At 43.1% G+C, this 17841-nt stretch overlaps 1 protein-coding gene across 9 annotated transcripts in view; it reads left to right on the forward strand.

Moving 5' to 3' along the window:
* C2H8orf34 (chromosome 2 C8orf34 homolog) overlaps positions 1 to 17841 on the forward strand; it is a 420116-nt gene that overhangs the window by 96403 nt on the left and 305872 nt on the right. For 7 of the 9 annotated variants that reach the window (XR_012128242.1, XM_073229640.1, XM_073229642.1 and 4 more), the window contains exon 4: positions 13942 to 14070. The exons of the other annotated variants lie outside the window; for them this stretch is intronic. Coding sequence is in view for 6 of the 7 variants with exons in the window: in XM_073229640.1 (XP_073085741.1) it covers positions 13942 to 14070 (129 nt within the window). In the remaining variant the exon portion in view is untranslated. The remainder of the gene's footprint in view (positions 1 to 13941; positions 14071 to 17841) is intronic. 9 annotated transcript variants of the gene reach the window in all.

Here is a 17841-nt window from a genome sequence, read left to right on the forward strand (position 1 = left end):
AACCTTTTAGCCTATCAAGTAGATTATGAGCTTCAGTAGAATGTAACTCCATGAGTGCAAGGAATTTTGTTGCTTCTATTTCCAATGATTTATCCCCAGAAGCTAGAACAGTGCCTGATACAGTTTGTACCATGTGAATGATTGAATAAGTAAATAAATAAATGAATAAACAAGGAGAATTTAAGAATGGGTTAATGCTAAAATGTGACCTACTCTCTGAGACAAGAATTTAAAAGCTGTGCACTTTTGAATAACAAAAAATGGCACTTATACAATGCAAGCTGGTATAGGTACAGAGATCTGCAAAATAATATTATCAACATTCAAATGTTATTTGTCATAGAGGAAAGATACAACACATAGGGTTAGATGAAGGTTTTGCTATATGGTATTAAGTATTTCCACTAGTTATCTATTGGAATGGTGGTTCCACTGCATGATTGAGGATGTTAAGTGGAGAATTGGTAGGAAGGACCGGAAGAGCACTTGTGTATCAATCCCCTGTGCATGACAGTGCATATTGATTCTTTTATGCCATTTCAAATTCATGATCCAGATGAGGTTTTTTGTTTTTGTGTTTAGTGTTGTTTTTAGCACACTGTACACAAAGAGGAATAGCTGTATATTTTACTAGAATTTTTGGAAAAAAGAAAGGACAGTGAGTATGTATAGAAAACACAATTTGTATATGTATTAATTAAAGAATGCAAATTAAATATGAAAGAATGAAGATGGCAGCACAATATCTAAAATATTATATAGGAATGCAGAAAGCAGGAGATACAAACGAATGAATTTACTACCAATTTTAGATATAACAGTAGTACTGGGATATTTCATGGCATATTTTAAGTTCAAATATAGTAAGTAGGAGGTACTTTCAGGAAAAACCGTTAGTATTTATTGAATTTTAGAAAACAGTTGAAAAATCTAAATAATTGACATTATTTTGGCTCAAAAGAAATGGATAAACAGTATTTCAAACATCGTTTGGAGGAAACTAAACCCATTGGCAGTGTGTCAGAATTTGTTTAATGTAATAAAGAATTGATCAAAATGAGCTCTGCTTAATATACAGTAGACTATTTGTGCAGTAGTAACCTCCTTATGGATAAATGGAGGATGCCAAACTCCATAATACTGTAGAGGTGCTCCTGCATTGGGGGTGATCTTTGCTTCAGTGGTGTCACTGATTATCCCTAATCTCAGATTTTATCACCTCGTGTGGGTCATATTATGTTGCTGGTACTGTTCTGCTATTTTCCATTTATCCTGAAGACATTTTTAAAAATGTATTTAAATTGTAGCACTAAGTTTTAAGATTAAGTACCACCTAAGTAAGGTTTTTTGGAATCTTCAAGAGATTTTTCTCATCTGAAGATTGTATGCTGGGCTGATGACATCCCAGATTTCCTTCCATTATTTATCAAAACATCCATTGAAATCAACCAGTGTAGTTCATTAAACAGTGGTCCTTCTGTGGCTCCAATTGTCCTAGATTTGGTTCTCATGATAAGTTGTGTTTCATATAATGTATGAAGTTGTCACGAGCAACAAAAATATAGAAAGAAATCTGCCTTAGTCCCTCTCTTACAATGCTGAGGAAAAGTCGTTGCATGTAGCCTCTGCATCACTCAGTGGCTTGAAACAACCATAATTATAATTTCTCATGACTCAGTGGGTTGATAGGTTGTTCTGCTGGTATCACCTGGGCTTGCCCTTGTTGAAGCACTCAGGTGGTAGGTCTGCAAGGGCTGGGATGATGGGCAGCTGGATATGTCTGGTGGTTATCTGGAGATGATTGATTGTTTTTTTAAAATCTATACTCTTTTATTTTGTAAATAAAATAAAAAGCAAAATGTTGATAGCATACAGAAATTTCCAGGAAAATTAGATAATGCAATGATGTAGATTAGAAAAATTATTCAAAGAAGATTAACAAAGGAGCTAATCAGTGTTTTGATGCATATAGTACCAATATAGTTTATCTGTTTCCTCTTCTGAGTTTCTCTTCCTTGTGCCTGGACTTGTCCCCAGGGATCCCTGAAGAATGACCTGCGGGATAATAGTGGTATGCCTGGAAGGCTTTTCTAGAGCCACTGATCACAGGCACTGCTTCTGCTCTCCACTGCTTGAACACTGATATTAGCTACATCTCCATTTCAGAGTGTTAGGGTCCAGGACTCCGGGGTTTCCCAGAGAACAAGACACTCGGACACGGAGATGAAAATCCAAGCAAAGTATTTATTCAGCCAGCAAGCTGGGGTCGACAGCACCTCCGCTGACACGCAGGCCGAGTCCAAGCTGCCGACCCCCGAAGGAAGCAACTTTAGGTACTGATTATATAGGATCTTCACAGCCGTTACACCAAAGCCCACGCAGTTCTACAGCCAATAGGTTTAAAACACACTCTATATTGTAACTAATGGGAAACATTGTAACCTTTTTAGGGAATGCGCCAGTTGCCTGCCTGCTTCAATTGTTATCTCTTGCTTACCCAAGCATGTCTACGTGACTTATCACGGGTTACATCCCCAGGTGTTCCCAGGCTGTTGCCCACTCCTAGTTATCTAACTTAGAGTAGGCGCATTTCTCAGAAGCCTCGGGTAATTTACACAAGAAAAAAACTGGGTGGCTCTTGCTCTAGGCAGTCAGGTTAAGTGTCATTAGTTCTTTTTCCTGACTCTTGATGCTCTCTGCACTCCGTTACATTTCCCCCTTTTCTTGATCAGACTAAGGAATCTTCCACAGCGGTGTCTAGGGCCTGATATTTTTGGTGAAGGACCAGGAGTTGGATGGTGTCAAACCTCTCTTGCACAAACTTAAGCAGCCTGTTTATTATACACAGGCCGATGGTAAACAAAAACAGCAGGATGACCAATGGCCCTGCAATGGCCGAGAGGAGGGTAGCAAACCATGGCTTGTGCTTGAACCAAGACTCAAACCAGCCTTCGCTGCTGCTGCTTTCATATTCTTTACGCCACCTGTCAATATCTTTTTTTAGTTTGGCTAAGGAATCTCTGACTGCACCTGTCTTATCTACATAGAAACAGCATTCTTCTTTTAGGGCTGTGCATAGCCCACCTTCGTTTAAGAACAAGAGGTCCAGGCCTCTTCGGTTCTGTAGGACCACCTCCGACAAGGAGGTGAGGGATTGCTCCAGGCCTGATATTGACTGTGAGAGTTGTTCTAGGTCCCTGTCGACTGCCAGCCTCAGGGCTGTGAGCCCTTTTTCCCGTGTCACAAGGGCTGCGACCCCAGTGCCTGCCCCTGCTATCCCTAGGGAGAAGAGGGTCCCAATGGTCAGGGCGGTAACAACCTCCCTCTTGCTCCAGTGGGGGCTTGGCCTTTCTTCCCAATAAGAAAGGAGAAATTCATGAGAATGATACATTAGGCGAGGTAGAATGGCCACCAGCACACAAAACTCACTGTTAGCATTGAACACAGAGGTGGATAGGGCCGGAGAGAGGCCTGTCTTTGAGCAGAGCCACCAGCCCGAGGAGGGTATAATCTACTTTCCCTGCTCCCATGTAGTGTTATTATAGGAGGAGCATAACTGGCTCTGGGTCGTCGGGACTGTGCCTACACACGTACCAACGACTGAGACTTGAGCGATCGTAAGTCCCCACGGTCTCCAGTCCCAGTAAGTGGGATGGGAGTTGTTGATAGTGTAGGAGCCATTTATCCCGATTGCCTCATAGAAGGGGGGTGAACCTGGGTAGCATAGCCAACAGGGATTGGTGAGGGAGGAAGTGGTGTGGTTAAGAGTCTCTACTACTGCTTGCACCATTTCCCACATGGGATTATCTAACCCGGAGGGAGTGTGCTGGGCCCATAACCCAGAGGTTGATGGACCCGGTCCTCTCATGGGCTCTGGAGCAAGCATTCTGGTCGGCATTTTCTCATCCTTTTTTCTCAGGCCCTTGTCCTGGATTGAAGGTTTCTGGGGATTTATAACCGGGTTGGGACCTACGGCGGTGGTGGGAGTTGACACGGTTAATTTAATGATGAGGGTCGAGCCGGCATGCCCCCCATATTTATAATACACCATTCCCCACGCTAGTCCGTTTATCCAGCGCGATACTTCAGTTTTTTTGCCCATCTCGGTGAATTGAACTCTTACCCAATCCTGGTCCATTTTGTCACAAGCCTTGGTTTTGTAAAGGGTCATAGGCTGGTGATGAGGGCTGCCCTTGTTGACATAAGTAAATTTGACAGAATCGATTTTTGTAACTGTCCATCTCCAATCCCCATCGTTTGAAGTTACACAGTCCCAGCTGGCACAAAAGAAGTCATTCCCCCCCCCCCCAGTGCCTTCCTTTACTTGTTCCTGGGCAAGCATAAAACCCATGGGAGCGAGCCAAATTTGGAGGGATGGATCGGTAAACGGGGTTGATCTGCCGAAAGCAGCAATACAGGTCAGGCCACCAGGTTCCGATTGGCGCACTGTGTTGTGTGGAGTTGATGACTTCCCCATTGTCGCTATCAATCAGCATCCAGGTCAGGTTCCTTGGTTGATGGGGGTTGTGTCTCTGATCCCCACAGATGTGGCTCCCTTGAAGATCCATACTAAGGAGCTTATTAGCAGGATCTCTTTCATCTTCGGCTTAAGTGTAGTTTTAGGGGATTGGCAGGATGCTGCTGCACCTTCCACTCTTCTTTTCGGTTCCTTGGATCATTACGAGGTAGGATCCGAATGTGGGTGTGGTGCACCCATGGACCGATACCATCAACCTTGAGAGCAGTGGGGGTGGTAAACAATACAACGTAAGGTCCTTTCCACCTGGGCTCGAGAGTCCTCACTTGGTGTCTTTTGACCCATACCATATCCCTTGGGACTATGCCATGTTCCGGGCTCGGAATTTTCCCGCCCTCGTAATATGCTCTGATCAGGGGCCAGATTTCCTGCTGCACTTTAGCAAGAGCTTGCAACACATTCAGATAGTCAGGGGATGGGTCCTTTGCACCGGGAAGCTGCACTCGCTGGGTTATGGGTGGAGGGGCTCCGTACATTATCTCAAATGGAGTTAAACTATGTACATAGGGGGAGTTCCGAGCGTGGAAGATGGCTAAGGGAAGGAGGGTCACCCAGTCCCCGCCAGTCTCTAATACAATTTAGAAAGGGTCTCCTTCAGGGTCCGATTCATTCTTTCTACCTGCCCAGAGCTTTGTGGGTTATAAGCACAATGTAACTTCCAATCTACTCCCAAAGCTAGGGCTAGTCCTTGCAGGATTTTGCTAACGAAAACCGGGCCATTATCGGAACCTATTGCTTCAGGGACCCCATATCTGGGGATGATTTCCTCAATTAATCTTTTTGCTACTACCTGGCTAGTCTCATGCTTGGTTGGAAAGGCCTCCACCCACCCAGAGAAAGTATCTACCATAACCAGCAAATACTTCTATCCATACTTCCCTGGTTTTATTTCGGTGAAGTCTATTTCCCACTTACTCCCTGGAGCCCTCCCCCTTTCCCGGTACCTGCCAGGTGCAGCCCTCTTGGGGCTGGTCTTAGCATTGCACAGCTACTGCATCCTTTTGTGATTTGAGGAGCTGCCTCATTCTGGTGGGGAAACACCAACTGCGCGGACTGGAAAAGGCTGAGCAGCTTTTTCCAGCCTAGATGGGTGGACTTATGCAGATCAGCAAGCATGTACTGCCCCAATGCTTCTGGCAGGATCAACCTACCTTCTTGGTCCCTACTCCAATTTCCCTCCCCAAACAATTTCCCTGAGACTTGTTTCTTAATCCACTCAAGATCCTGGGGGGAATACTCAGGTTTGGGTGGCAAGGCGGGCAGTTCAGGTATGGGTATTTCGAGGGCTGCAAGTACAAGGGATTCCGAGAGGGCTGCCCTCTTAGCTTCCGCATCAGCATGGCTGTTGCCGATGGCCTCAGGTGTCTTCCTTGATTGGTGGCCCAGTACATGTATAACTGCCACTGCTTTGGGTTTTTCGACAGCAGCTAGTAGTCTTTGGACTTCTTGCAGATTCCTCAGTCCCTTCCCTTCCGCGGAACAGAATCCTCTTTCTCGGTAGATGGCACCATGGACATGGACAGTGCCAAAGGCATATCTGCTATCTGTGTAAATGTTGGCCCGCTTGCCTTCTGCTCTTTCCAGGGCCTCAGGGAGAGCAATAAGTTCTGCCTTCTGTGCTGAGGTGCCAGGGGGCAGAGCTGCACTCCAGACAACTTCCCCTTCGTGGGTTACTACTGCTGCCCCTGCTCTCCTGACCCCCTCCTGCACAAAGCTGCTCCCATCCGTATACCAATTTAGCTCACAGTTTGGTAACGGTGTGTCTTTCAGGTCTGCTTGCACCTGGATAATTTCGGAAAGGATGTCTCTACAGTCATGGATGGGGGTCGTCAGATCTGGGTCCGGCAGAAGGGTGGCAGGATTTAGGGTTACCGGGTCAGAGAAGGTGATTCGTGGAGAATCTAGTAGGAGCCCTTGGTAGTGGGTGAGTCTTGCGTTCGTCATCCATTTTCCTGGAGGATGCTTGAGGATCCCCTCTACGGTATGTGGGGCTGTTACTCTCAGGTTCTGGCCAAAAGTCAGCTTGTCTGCCTCCTTTACCAGTAGAGTGATAGCTGCTAGGATACGCAGACAAGGTGGCCACCCGGAGGCCACTGGGTCTAGCCGCTTGGACAAATAGGCCACAGGTCTTTTCCACGGGCCCAGCTGCTGAGCCAGGACTCCTTTAGCCACTCCCTTCTTTTCATCTATAAACAGAATAAAGGGTTTTTCTGGGTCTAGCAGAGATAGGGTGGGGGCCCGGAGGAGAGCTTCTTTTAGTCTGTCAAAAGCCTCTTGTTGTTCCTGAGTCCATTGCCAGCCCGGCCCTTCTTTGGTCACTTCATATAGCGGTCGGGCTATTTCTGTGTACCCTGGAGTCCAGAGCCTGCAAAACCGGGCTGAGCCAAGAAATTCTCTTACTCCCTGGGGTGAGGAAGGGACGGGGATAGTCAGGACAGTTTGTTTCATGGCCTGCGTTAGCCACCTGGCCCCATTAGATATTTTGTACCCCAAGTAGACTACTGACCTCTGACAGATGTGGGCTTTCTTGACGCTGGCTCGATATCCCAGTTCGCCCAGTTCAGCCAGCAAGTTCCCCGTGGCTTCTTCGCACTCTTCATGGGTTTCTGTGGCCAGCAACAGGTCATCCACATACTGCAGCAGTGTCACATGGTGGTGGCTCCTGCGAAAGGGCTCCAGGTCCTGGCTTAGGGCTTCATTGAATAAGGTGGGAGAGTTCTTGAAGCCCTGTGGTAGTCTAGTCCAGGTAAGCTGCCCTTTTCTTCCCCCCCCCAGGCTCTTGCCACTCAAAGGCAAACAAAGGCTGACTAACTTCAGAGAGTGGGATACTAAAGAAGGCGTCTTTCAGGTCCAGAGTAGTATACCACACATGCGTGGGTGGCAGGTGGCTGAGTAGGGTGTAAGGGTTGGGCACTGTAGGATGGATGTCTTCTACCCTCTCATTGACTTTTCGCAAGTCCTGCACTGGTCTGTAATCTCTACTGCCAGGCTTCTTCACTGGAAGCAGGGGCGTATTCCATGCAGATTGCCAGGTTTTAAGGATTCCTGTCTCCAACAGTCTATGGATATGGGGTGCTATCCCTTTCCTAGCCTCTTCCGGCATTGGATATTGCTGGACCCAGATGGGTAGAGCCACGGCTTTGAGTTGAACAACGACCGGGGATAGGTGTCTAGCGAGACCAATTCCTCTGGTCATGGCCCATGTGGAAGGGAACCTCTGCAACAAAGAGTCCATTTCTCCCCAGCCCCCCTTTTCTTGATCTGCCTGAAACAGACGATGTTCGTCAGCCAGGGACAGAGTTAACACATGCGCCAGTTGTAGGGGCTGCCCTTCTTTGTCCATGATTTTTATCCCTTCGGGTTCAAAACGAATGCACGCCCCAACCTTGGTTAGTAAGTCTCTACCTAACAATGGTGCGGGGCTCTCAGGTACGACCAGAAATGAGTGAGAGACCTGATGCCTTCCTAGGTCCACTTTTCTGCTAGTGGTCCAGGCACATTTCTTGGACCCTGTTGCTCCCTGGACTATACTTGTGCATCCTGGGTTCAGGGGACCGTGGCCCTGGTTGAGAACTGAATATTGTGCCCCAGTATCTACCATGAACCCAATGGGAGTCCCCTCCACGCACAGAGTTACCCAGGACTCGGGGAGGGGTGCCGAGCCCCATCCCCATCAATCCTCCTCTCCTAGGTGCAGGGTCTTAACAGGGTTCCCTCCTCCTTGTTTCCTCCTTTGGGGGCACTCCCTCTTCCAATGTCCATATCTCTTACACAGGGTGCATTGATCTCGTCCTAGTCGGGATTGGCAGGGTCCTGTTCCTCGAGGTGGCCTAGGGCCCTCCTTCACCCCAGCCAGGAATATCCTGGCCATCTCCTCCCTCTGCTTCTTGTTCTCCCTCTTCTGAAATTCTCTGTCTTCCTTCCTATTTTTCTCCTGCATTACCCATTTTTTTCCCCTCAGCCTTTCCTCTCTATCCTCCGGAGTTTCCCTAGCATTGAAGACCTTCTCCGCCTGCTGCAGCAGTTCCCTAATAGAAATCTCCCCCAGGTCCTCCCGCTTGTGGAGTTTCCTCCGGATATCGGGGGCTGCCTGGTTGATGAATGAGAGGACTACAGCTGATCTATGTTCCTCTGCTTCTGGGTTTATGGGGGTATACTGCCTGTAAGCATCAAACAGCCTTTCCAGATACGCAGCTGGGCTTTCCATTTTCCCCTGAACAATAGTTTTTACCTTAGCCAGGTTAGTGGGCCATCTGGCAGCCACCCGGAGACCGGTCATCAGAGTCTGGTGGTAAACCCGGAGACGTTCCCTACCTTCTGCAGTCCCGAAGTCCCAATCCGGGCGCGTAAGTGGAAATGCCTCGTCGATGATGGGCTGGAGGGTAGTGGGTCTTCCATTCTCTCCAAGGACATTTTTCCTGGCCTTATTGAGGATACACTCTCGCTCTTCTGTCGTGAAGAGAGTGCAGAGCAATTGCTGGCAGTCATCCCATGTGGGACGATGGGTAAACATAATGGACTCTACTAGACCTATAAGACACTTGGGGTCCTCTGAGAAGGGAGGGTTCTGAGTCCTCCAATTATAGAAGTCACTAGATGAAAAGGGCCAGTATTGATATTATTGAGCGATGCCTGTACCGATGGCGCGCACAGGCAGAACTGGCACTGCTCCTTCTGAGGTGGAGGAGGGAGCCTCCCTTCTTGTTCCCTGGCCCCCCGAGGCCTTAACTGCATTCCTCCAGTTCTACCTGGCGCCCAGCGTGGGGCCAGGGCGGGGGAGTGTGAGGAAGCTCTTTCCGGCCTCCCGCCTCCCTCTGCTGAAGAATCTGGGGAAGCTGCAGCTGCCTGGTTCCCGCTGGGTTCCCCAGCCTCATTTTCTATCCTCCTGGCAGCTTCACCCCTCTCCTCCGCATATGGGGGTGGCTGCTCAATTGGCAGAAGGGGGTAGAGAGGAGAACTGTCAGGGAGGACAGGCAGCGCACTCGGGCGCACAGGATTTCTGGCCCTGCGATCAGGGGGCTTTAATTCTTCCTGAGCAACTAGGACGGAGGTCTTTAGTGGATTGGTATGAGGTTTCCCCACCAAAAAGGGCCTCAGCCAGGATGGAGGATTCTCGGCTAGATTTTCCCAGACCAAGATATAGGGGAGTTGGTCAGGGTGGCCCTCAGGGTCTGGTCGGGAGATAATGGTTTTGACTTTGCCGATAAGGTCCAGGGAAAGAGACCCCTGGGTCGGCCAGCCTACTCCAAAGGAAGGCCACTCGACCTAGCAAAAGGTGTCGAGCTTACCCTTCTTAATGCCAAGGCTCATATTTAAGGCCTGTTCCTTGACCTTCGGGAAATGGGAAAGTATCAGACTCTTAGGAGTAGCTTGAGTCTGACCCATAGTGAGAAAGAAGAAGAAAAAGAATATGAGGGAGACAAAGGCAAAGGATGAAGATGCCACTTCAAACAAGATGACTGTTGTATGTGCTTTTGAACGGGTGCCTGTCGTTGCACAGTTTTTCTTCTGCGGAGGATGTGAATTTATCTGGGATTTGCGGCTGTGACCCCCTTATCCTGTCACGGGAGTCTTCTAGCGGCAGGCGCCCTAATGGCTCTTAATTGCCCAACCCGTGCCCGCAGGGAATAATGTAGTGGCAGAAAGGAGGATCAGAGAGAGCAGGAGAACCTTAGAACAAGGAAACTTAAAATGAGAAGCGCAAAAAAATATATAAACCGAAACCAAAACACAATAAAACAATCAATGATAACACCAAGCACACACACCACATCTGATTGCACTCGTTTGGACCAGTCCTTCTTTCACTCTGGTGCGCACCACCCTCACCACTTTCAGGATCCTCAAAAACTCTCGTGATTCTCCCGAAAGGTGTCCACTCGGATTGCCACAGGGTGACGAGCTCGATCCTTTCCTCCTCGGGCGCCAGGTTCCTGCTGATCGGACTTGCTTTCCTAAGGCTGAGTTACTCAGACCCTAGGGCCAGGATTAGTCACCTGGACTTCACCCAGGGTCACTAACCCGGGGGCTGGAACTACCAACCCGGACTCTCTCACTCGGGGTCACTAACCCGAGACCATGCACGGGATGGCGACTCCCGCTTTATAATGGATTTATGCAGACACGAGGGGGCGACCCTCGAATTATACTGCTCCGTCTGGACAATTAGACCTTGCCTCCAGCCGTCCTTTGTTCTCAGGGAAGTCGCACGGATCCCGGACGAGCCCCCAAATGTTAGGGTCCAGGACTCCGGGGTTTCCCAGAGAACAAGACACATGGACACGGAGATGAAAATCCATGCAAAGTCTTTATTCAGCCAGCAAGCTGGGATCACAGCACCTCCGCTGACACGCAGGCCGAGTCCGAGCTGCCGACCCCAAAGCAACTTTAGGTACTAATTATATAGGATCTTCACAGCCTTTACACCAAAGCCCACGCAGTTCTACAACCAATAGGTTTAAAACACACTCTATATTGTAACTAATGGGAAACATTGTAACCTTTTTAGGGAACCTGCCAGTTGCCTGCCTGCTTCAATTGTTATCTCTTGCTTACCCAAGCATGTCTACGTGACTTATCACGGGTTACATCCCCAGGCGTTCCCAGGCTGTTGCCCACTCCTAGTTATCTAACTTAGGGTAGGTGCATTTCTCAGAAGCCTCGGGTAATTTACACAAGAAAAAAACTGGGTGGCTCTTGCTCTAGGCAGTCAGGTTAAGTGTCATTAGTTCTTTTTCTTGACTCTTGATGCTCTCTGCACTCCATTACAAGAACCCTTTATATGAAGACACACAGAGGAAGCAGCTGTATTTGACTTAAAAAAAAATTAGAATTAATATTTGCTCATTTTGACAATAGAAACATGCAGAAAGATAGTGTGTCTCTCTGTTTAGCCCTTTCAAATTCTACTCCTTCAGACATAGTTTGTATCTTTTCACCTCCTTTGAAACATAGTTTTCATCTTTTTACATCCTTTTTACAAACTAACATATAAAATGTATGAGAGTTGATTTGCTTTTAAAACTGGCTTTAAACTGTATCCATTTTTAAGCAACTTGCTTTTACTATTTTAAAATATATTATGGACATATCTCCATGCTGGCAAGCTTAAATCTAAGTTATACTTTTTAATAAATGCATACTATGTCAGTGTGAATATATTTAATCCACTGTTGAAGGACATTTAGATTATTTCCAGAGTTTTGCCATTACAAATTGCTGAAATAAATAATTATCTTGCACTTTCTGTTAAAGAAACCATGTACATGTATATACAAATATAGGTGTTTTCATTTCTTTGTGGTAATTTACTAGATATAGGATTGCTGGGTCAGAGGGTAAGCATATTTTTTTAATTATAATAAATATTTCTGATTTTTAAGGGGCGGCAGGAAAAATATTTCAGTGGTCTGAGACTATTTTTCCCAGCCTTATCATATAAATATTTTTTAAATTCTATTTTTATCAAAAGAAAGATATACAGGGTTTAAAAAGTCAAGTGGCACTACAAGGCAATCAACATTTTTTTTATTAAAGTATCATTGACATACAATCTTACAAAGATTTCACATGAACAAAATTATCGTTTCAAAGTTCATCCATATTTCAAGTCTTCACCTCCACCTCCCATTGCAGTCATTAATAGTGTAGTAAGATGCTAGAGTCATTACGTGTCTTCTCCGTGCTATACTAAGGCAATCAATTTTTATAAAATGATCTCCTTTTCTAATGTGGAACCACTTTGAACTTATAGATGTTTCTGTCCACAAGTCTATGTATCTAAACACACAAGGTACTTACACAGTTCCCTTTTACTTTTTAAATTTGAGGGATCATCTCTTGACATAAGACTGCATCATACCCCAGGCCCATTTCATCCTTGCAGCACAGTCATGCAAGGATTTGAAATACTGGTTGACTACATACTTTGCGTTGATATCATTATGACAATATTCTGCCTTTGTTGCAGTAGAGCCATAAGATGCACAACTGTAATATCTTTCTAGAATTAATAATTGTATTCTTTTTCTGTTTGCTTTATTTTCTATGTGTCCATCATTAATGCTTCATCAAACCCTGCCTTAAAGTATTAAACACACTAAGTAATCCTAACTTCTGTCTTATTTTTATATTTGCTACTTTGCTTCATTTAAAAGTTTTTAGAGATGTCTCTCCTGTAGTCCTCTGTCCTCTTGCTCTGATCTTGGGTCCTTGGTTTCTAGCCTTTTTCTCCGCTGTCTTCTGAGACTGTCCTTTACTATTCTCCTGAGGAGCCCCTTTTCCTTTTTCTTAGGGAGGATCACCTGTTTCCTGAATCCCAAGTATTTCCACTTCTGGGGTTACTTACTCATTTTGGTGGAGCACCCATACTAGGACCTTCCTGAAAAAGAATGTTAGCAAGATAAATTTTTGAGTCCTTACAAGTATCTTGATTGGTTCCTAAGTTGGGTACAAAATTCTAAGTTAGACGTAATCTTCAGTTAGAATTTTGAAGGAATTTCTCCCATATCTTCTGGGACCAAGTGTTTCTGTTTAGAAGCCTGATGGCAATTTGATTTTTCATTTTTGTCCCTGATGAAGATCTTTTCTTTATTTCCATTGTTGTAAAATTTTGTGATAATGTGCCTTAATTGTATTGGACATTTAATGAATCCTTTCAATCTGAAAAAATTATGTTTTTGTATCTTTACTACTTTGGCACTGGTTCTTTCTGATGCTTTAATTTTTAAATATGGTATGAAATGTCCATTTTTTGGGGGGCATCTCTCTCTTCAGGAACTAGGTCTCAGTATCCTCTATCTTGCTAAATCCAGTTACCACTTGTCAAATTCATTTTGCATCTTCCAAAAGTATATGTTTCTATTTCTTACCTAATATTTTCCTGATCAGCTTATCTTCTTGCTCAGCTAATTCTTTGAGAAAAACATATCTTTACTATGATATAATCTTAGTAGGGATTTTGGGGAAAGTGAAGGTAAATACATATACTCTGTGTTCTGTGTTTTATCAGAAGACAGCAAGAATGTCTTCAAAATGTTTACTATTTGCTGAGGAAGATGTTAGTAATTATTTTTAATCTTCTAAGAGATAATACAACAATATAGTTGGCTTCTGTGATTTTCCCTAAGACATAGAAATTACTAGTTTTAAATCAGTATCTGAATTTTCTTTTTTCTATAAACACTGTTACACTTCTTTTTTCTATAAACACTGTTAGTTGTTCAGTTAAAACATTTTTTGGAACTCAGCTTCATAACTTCCCCTTTGCTCACAAGAAGACCATTTCCAAGACAAATATCTTTATTCTATACATTGATTTTCATACAAATTTCACATAATGATGAAAAGTAAGTTTTTATCATTATGTACCATGCTTATGAAGTAATCATTTTTTTTAAACATAGTGCCATGGTCAGTAGATCATCCTAAGTGGAACTGGCGGATTAAACCAGAAAGCCGTGATTTTGATGAATTGAACCACATCCTTCAAGAGAGCAAGAATCTGGGAAAAGCCCTTGAGAATCTGTCTCGAAGTAAGTTCATTTAATTGATTATAATTGAAATTCCTAGCCAATATTAAGGTAGAAATAGTCATTACTGTTGCCAGTAACCCACTTCCAGCATCCTGATTATAATAATTGTGTGAGATTGAGGCGTTCTAATGGTGTGAGATTAGAAAAGAGGTTTGATCTTGCATATTACACAGATTCGTGGGAAGATGGGTTATATAAAGTAGGAGTATTAGGTCCGCTCCTGCCACAGTTGTTTCATCTAGTCTCTCTACAGAGTCTCTGTTATCTCATTCAACTGTGTGTCTCATGGAATCTTACTCATTCTTCTCTTTTGAACCCCTTTGTTTTCTGTCATCCTAATTAATATACATACTTCAATGAGTTTTTCATGTCTCTAAACTTCTTAAAAATGGCAGCCGGGCGAGATTCTTCTTAGAACCTTTCAGAGCCTAGCAACGTATGTTTTTCTGAAAGCATTGATTCTCTAACCGAAGGGCCTGTGTTAGAGGTTTTGCTCTGCCACCTATCAGGTGAATAATCTCGGGTAAATCATCAGATCTACATGAGTTTTGGTCTTCTCATCTTCAAAGCAGGAGGATATGATTCTTTCTCCTTCTGGTAGGTGTGATGGTTTAAAGTGATATGTCAAGTAAAAAGTCTGATTGCCTTCTCTCATGACAATAACATATAAAACAAATATTTGATAAATTTTCTCTCTATATAGATATAAATTACACTTTATGGTTTTAGTTCAAAGCATTCTTCTCTTTCTGGTTCTTAAATATCTCAATTTAAAAAATTAAGTACTTTTAGAAGCATATTACTGTCATGAGTTCACTAAAATTTTTTTTGGTACCATGGAATATTAAAAATTCTTAAATGAAAAATAGAACAGTAGCAAGTTCTAGTGGTTTTTATCTTAGGATCTCTATTTTTTTAGGTGACATAGTTTCACTAGTTTCATAATTTATATCAAAGTTAAAGTTGCTCCTTGGTGTGTTTTGGGAGAAGTGATATATAAATACATGTATATATATGATATATATGTATGTGTATGCTGTACAGTAACTATGTATAATTTATATATTGTATCTTACTGCATTGTAGCTATATATATATATATATATATGTATACACACACAGGGAGATTTTTTTCAGGTATCTTAATTTATAACTCACTAGAGCCTTTTTTAGACTTTCATGCAGTGAACCCATCTAAAAATTAACTTGCTTTATGACAGTATCTTATAATTTTGCTATTAGTAGAAACTCCCTGGTTGAGATTCAAGAAAGCCCTGCTTTTGGCTAGATTCATTTTTTGGAGAAAACAATGATGAGGAGTTTTCAGCTTATTACTTTATTATGTTCATGAAAAGAGCCTTCTCCTATTAATATGTTAAAGGATTTTATTAATATGTATAAATTTTGCCTTTTGAGCAGAGCCTGTAGCTCTTTATAGACTCTCAATTTATCAAAAACCATGAATTGGAAGAAACATGACCAAAAAATATGCCCAATTATTACACAGATCTTCAAGTATAGTAATAGTCAATTTTTGCCCTTTAAAAATAACAACTGCCTTGCAAACATTTGTTATATGATTGTTTATTTGTAAGAAAGCATTTGTCCCTAAGACTTTTTAATAAAAGAATTTGATTGCATTTCAATGATGTACTTGACCAGATCTGTAGCAGACGTGTCAAGGTTCAAGTTATGGTCTGTCCCAGAAACCTGAGTGTGGCCTTATAGTTGGGGCCTCTAACCTGAGTCCCGTGATCAGAATCTAGTAGGAGGGTATGACTTATTTAATCTTGCAGGAAAATCTGGAGAAACAAATGGCCAGGGGGCAGTCCTTGGTCAGGAGAGCAGAAGATGCAGATATGGCACATTACTCTTACGACAAAGTCAGGGTCAAAGAAGCTACCAGATTGGTCAGCAGCTTGGCCAGGATGAGGTGTAAATTTAGCTTCTGTTTATATGATGGAGAGTTGCTTTTTACTCTACTTAATGGTTTTATGGGGGCTCTATTTTGACAGTAGTGGTGGGGCTTATGTGGGTTAAGAGAGCAGTTGGACACATAGGGAGGGGTTGCTCTTTTCTCCCTTTAAGGTTTTTTGAGTCTCTTGGAACAAAATGCTACTTTTTTGGAATGGCTTGAGTTTCTGTGATTTTTGCTGAGATTTAAATATTAACTTCTTGTCATATGCCCACTTCTCCTAGGATAACATAATTTCGTAGAAATGTACCATTTACTGATGTTTATTTAGTTGATCTAGCTACCTAAATTTGAACTGTATAAGCACAAACTTAGTTCTTCCATCATCCTGAAGCAGAATGTCATTAATTCTGTTTCATCTTGTTTTGCTCTCATAATAATTCCAGGTTGGTAACTCTCTAATTTTATGGTAACTTTATTACCCATTGTTTTATGTTCTAGAAAGACATAGTGAACGGACTTTCTTCTCCAGGTAAAGCCAGAAGGGACATTCATTGTCTTGTTATGGTGGACCTTTCTCTCCAGTGCCACAGTTACTGAAAGGAAAGGTTGAAAGTTTTAGTGTGCTCCTAATTTTCATACAGTCTCTGAAAAGGTTGATCTTTGCTCCATCTTAGTTGTACTTCTCAAAAGATACAACAGTTTTTAGAAGTGTTTGTTATTTATCTCAAATTGACAGCAAAAAGTCACTTGTATCCCTCAAAATAATAGAATTATCTCAGCTCTACAGCTATCACCTTATCCAGACTTAAATTCCCTCTCCCCTCTTCTTTGGGTCAAATATAACAGGACAAAGTAGATATTCTCTCCAGTTTGCCAACAAGATTTTTGTTTCAGTAACAGCTGTGCTATGCTTTTTACAAGTTTTTCAATGTAATGCTTTATTTTGAAGTCAGTCACAACTTGTGACACTCTTCATGCTGGTTTTCTCATAAATGTAGACATGTGAGAATAACTTGCAGTAGCCTGTTATGCTATATAGTCATGATGTGGTAGGCAAAGTAAGTTTCTGGTGCTGAGATCCGTCCATTTGCAGCCTTTCTGACCTTTCTTTAAAACACGACTTCTCACCTGGACTCATGTCTATTCCTTCAAATGTTTGTTTCCATCTGACTCTCAAGTAGTGAGAAAAGATTGTTTTAGAATAGGGAAGTTGCAAAGATTATCACATCCCTAAATAATGCGACTCTCCTAGTGGTTGTGATTGAAGCGCCTTAGGGGAGTATTCTCTGTGCATCATCCTATTACTGGTGCTATTACCCTGAATCAGTTGGTTGAAGCAGTGTCTATCAGGATTCTCCACTGTAGGGTTAATTCTGTTCCCTTTGTAGTTAATGCATATCTTGGGAGAGATACTTCAAGGCTTGGAAATATCACGCTTCATTTTCACATTTGCACCCAATAATTGCAACATCCATTAGTGAATCTTGCATGAAACAATTACCACTGTGATGTTCTCAAGGGTATTTTCTGTTTCTCTCATTCCTTTATTCATTGTAAGCCTTTAACAAAGAGAAGGGAAGATGGACTTGTAACCACCCCCATAATAACAAGGCCTACTCACATTTGCTTGTGTCTGGTTATATTTCTGTTTATCTAATATTTGCATATGGGTATGAATATGTGTGGATATATATATATGTGTGTGTGTGTGTGTGGATATGGAAATGATGTGATTATAGATATAAACATTTTTCTATAGATATTGATGTAAATAGAATAAAATATATATCCCAAAGCTAATTCACACTGATTTTTCTTGGTTTTGAAAATGCTGTATTCTCCAGATTAAATTT

This window comes from Manis javanica, chromosome 2 (genome assembly GCF_040802235.1).
Source record: "Manis javanica isolate MJ-LG chromosome 2, MJ_LKY, whole genome shotgun sequence".
NCBI lineage: Eukaryota > Metazoa > Chordata > Mammalia > Pholidota > Manidae > Manis > Manis javanica.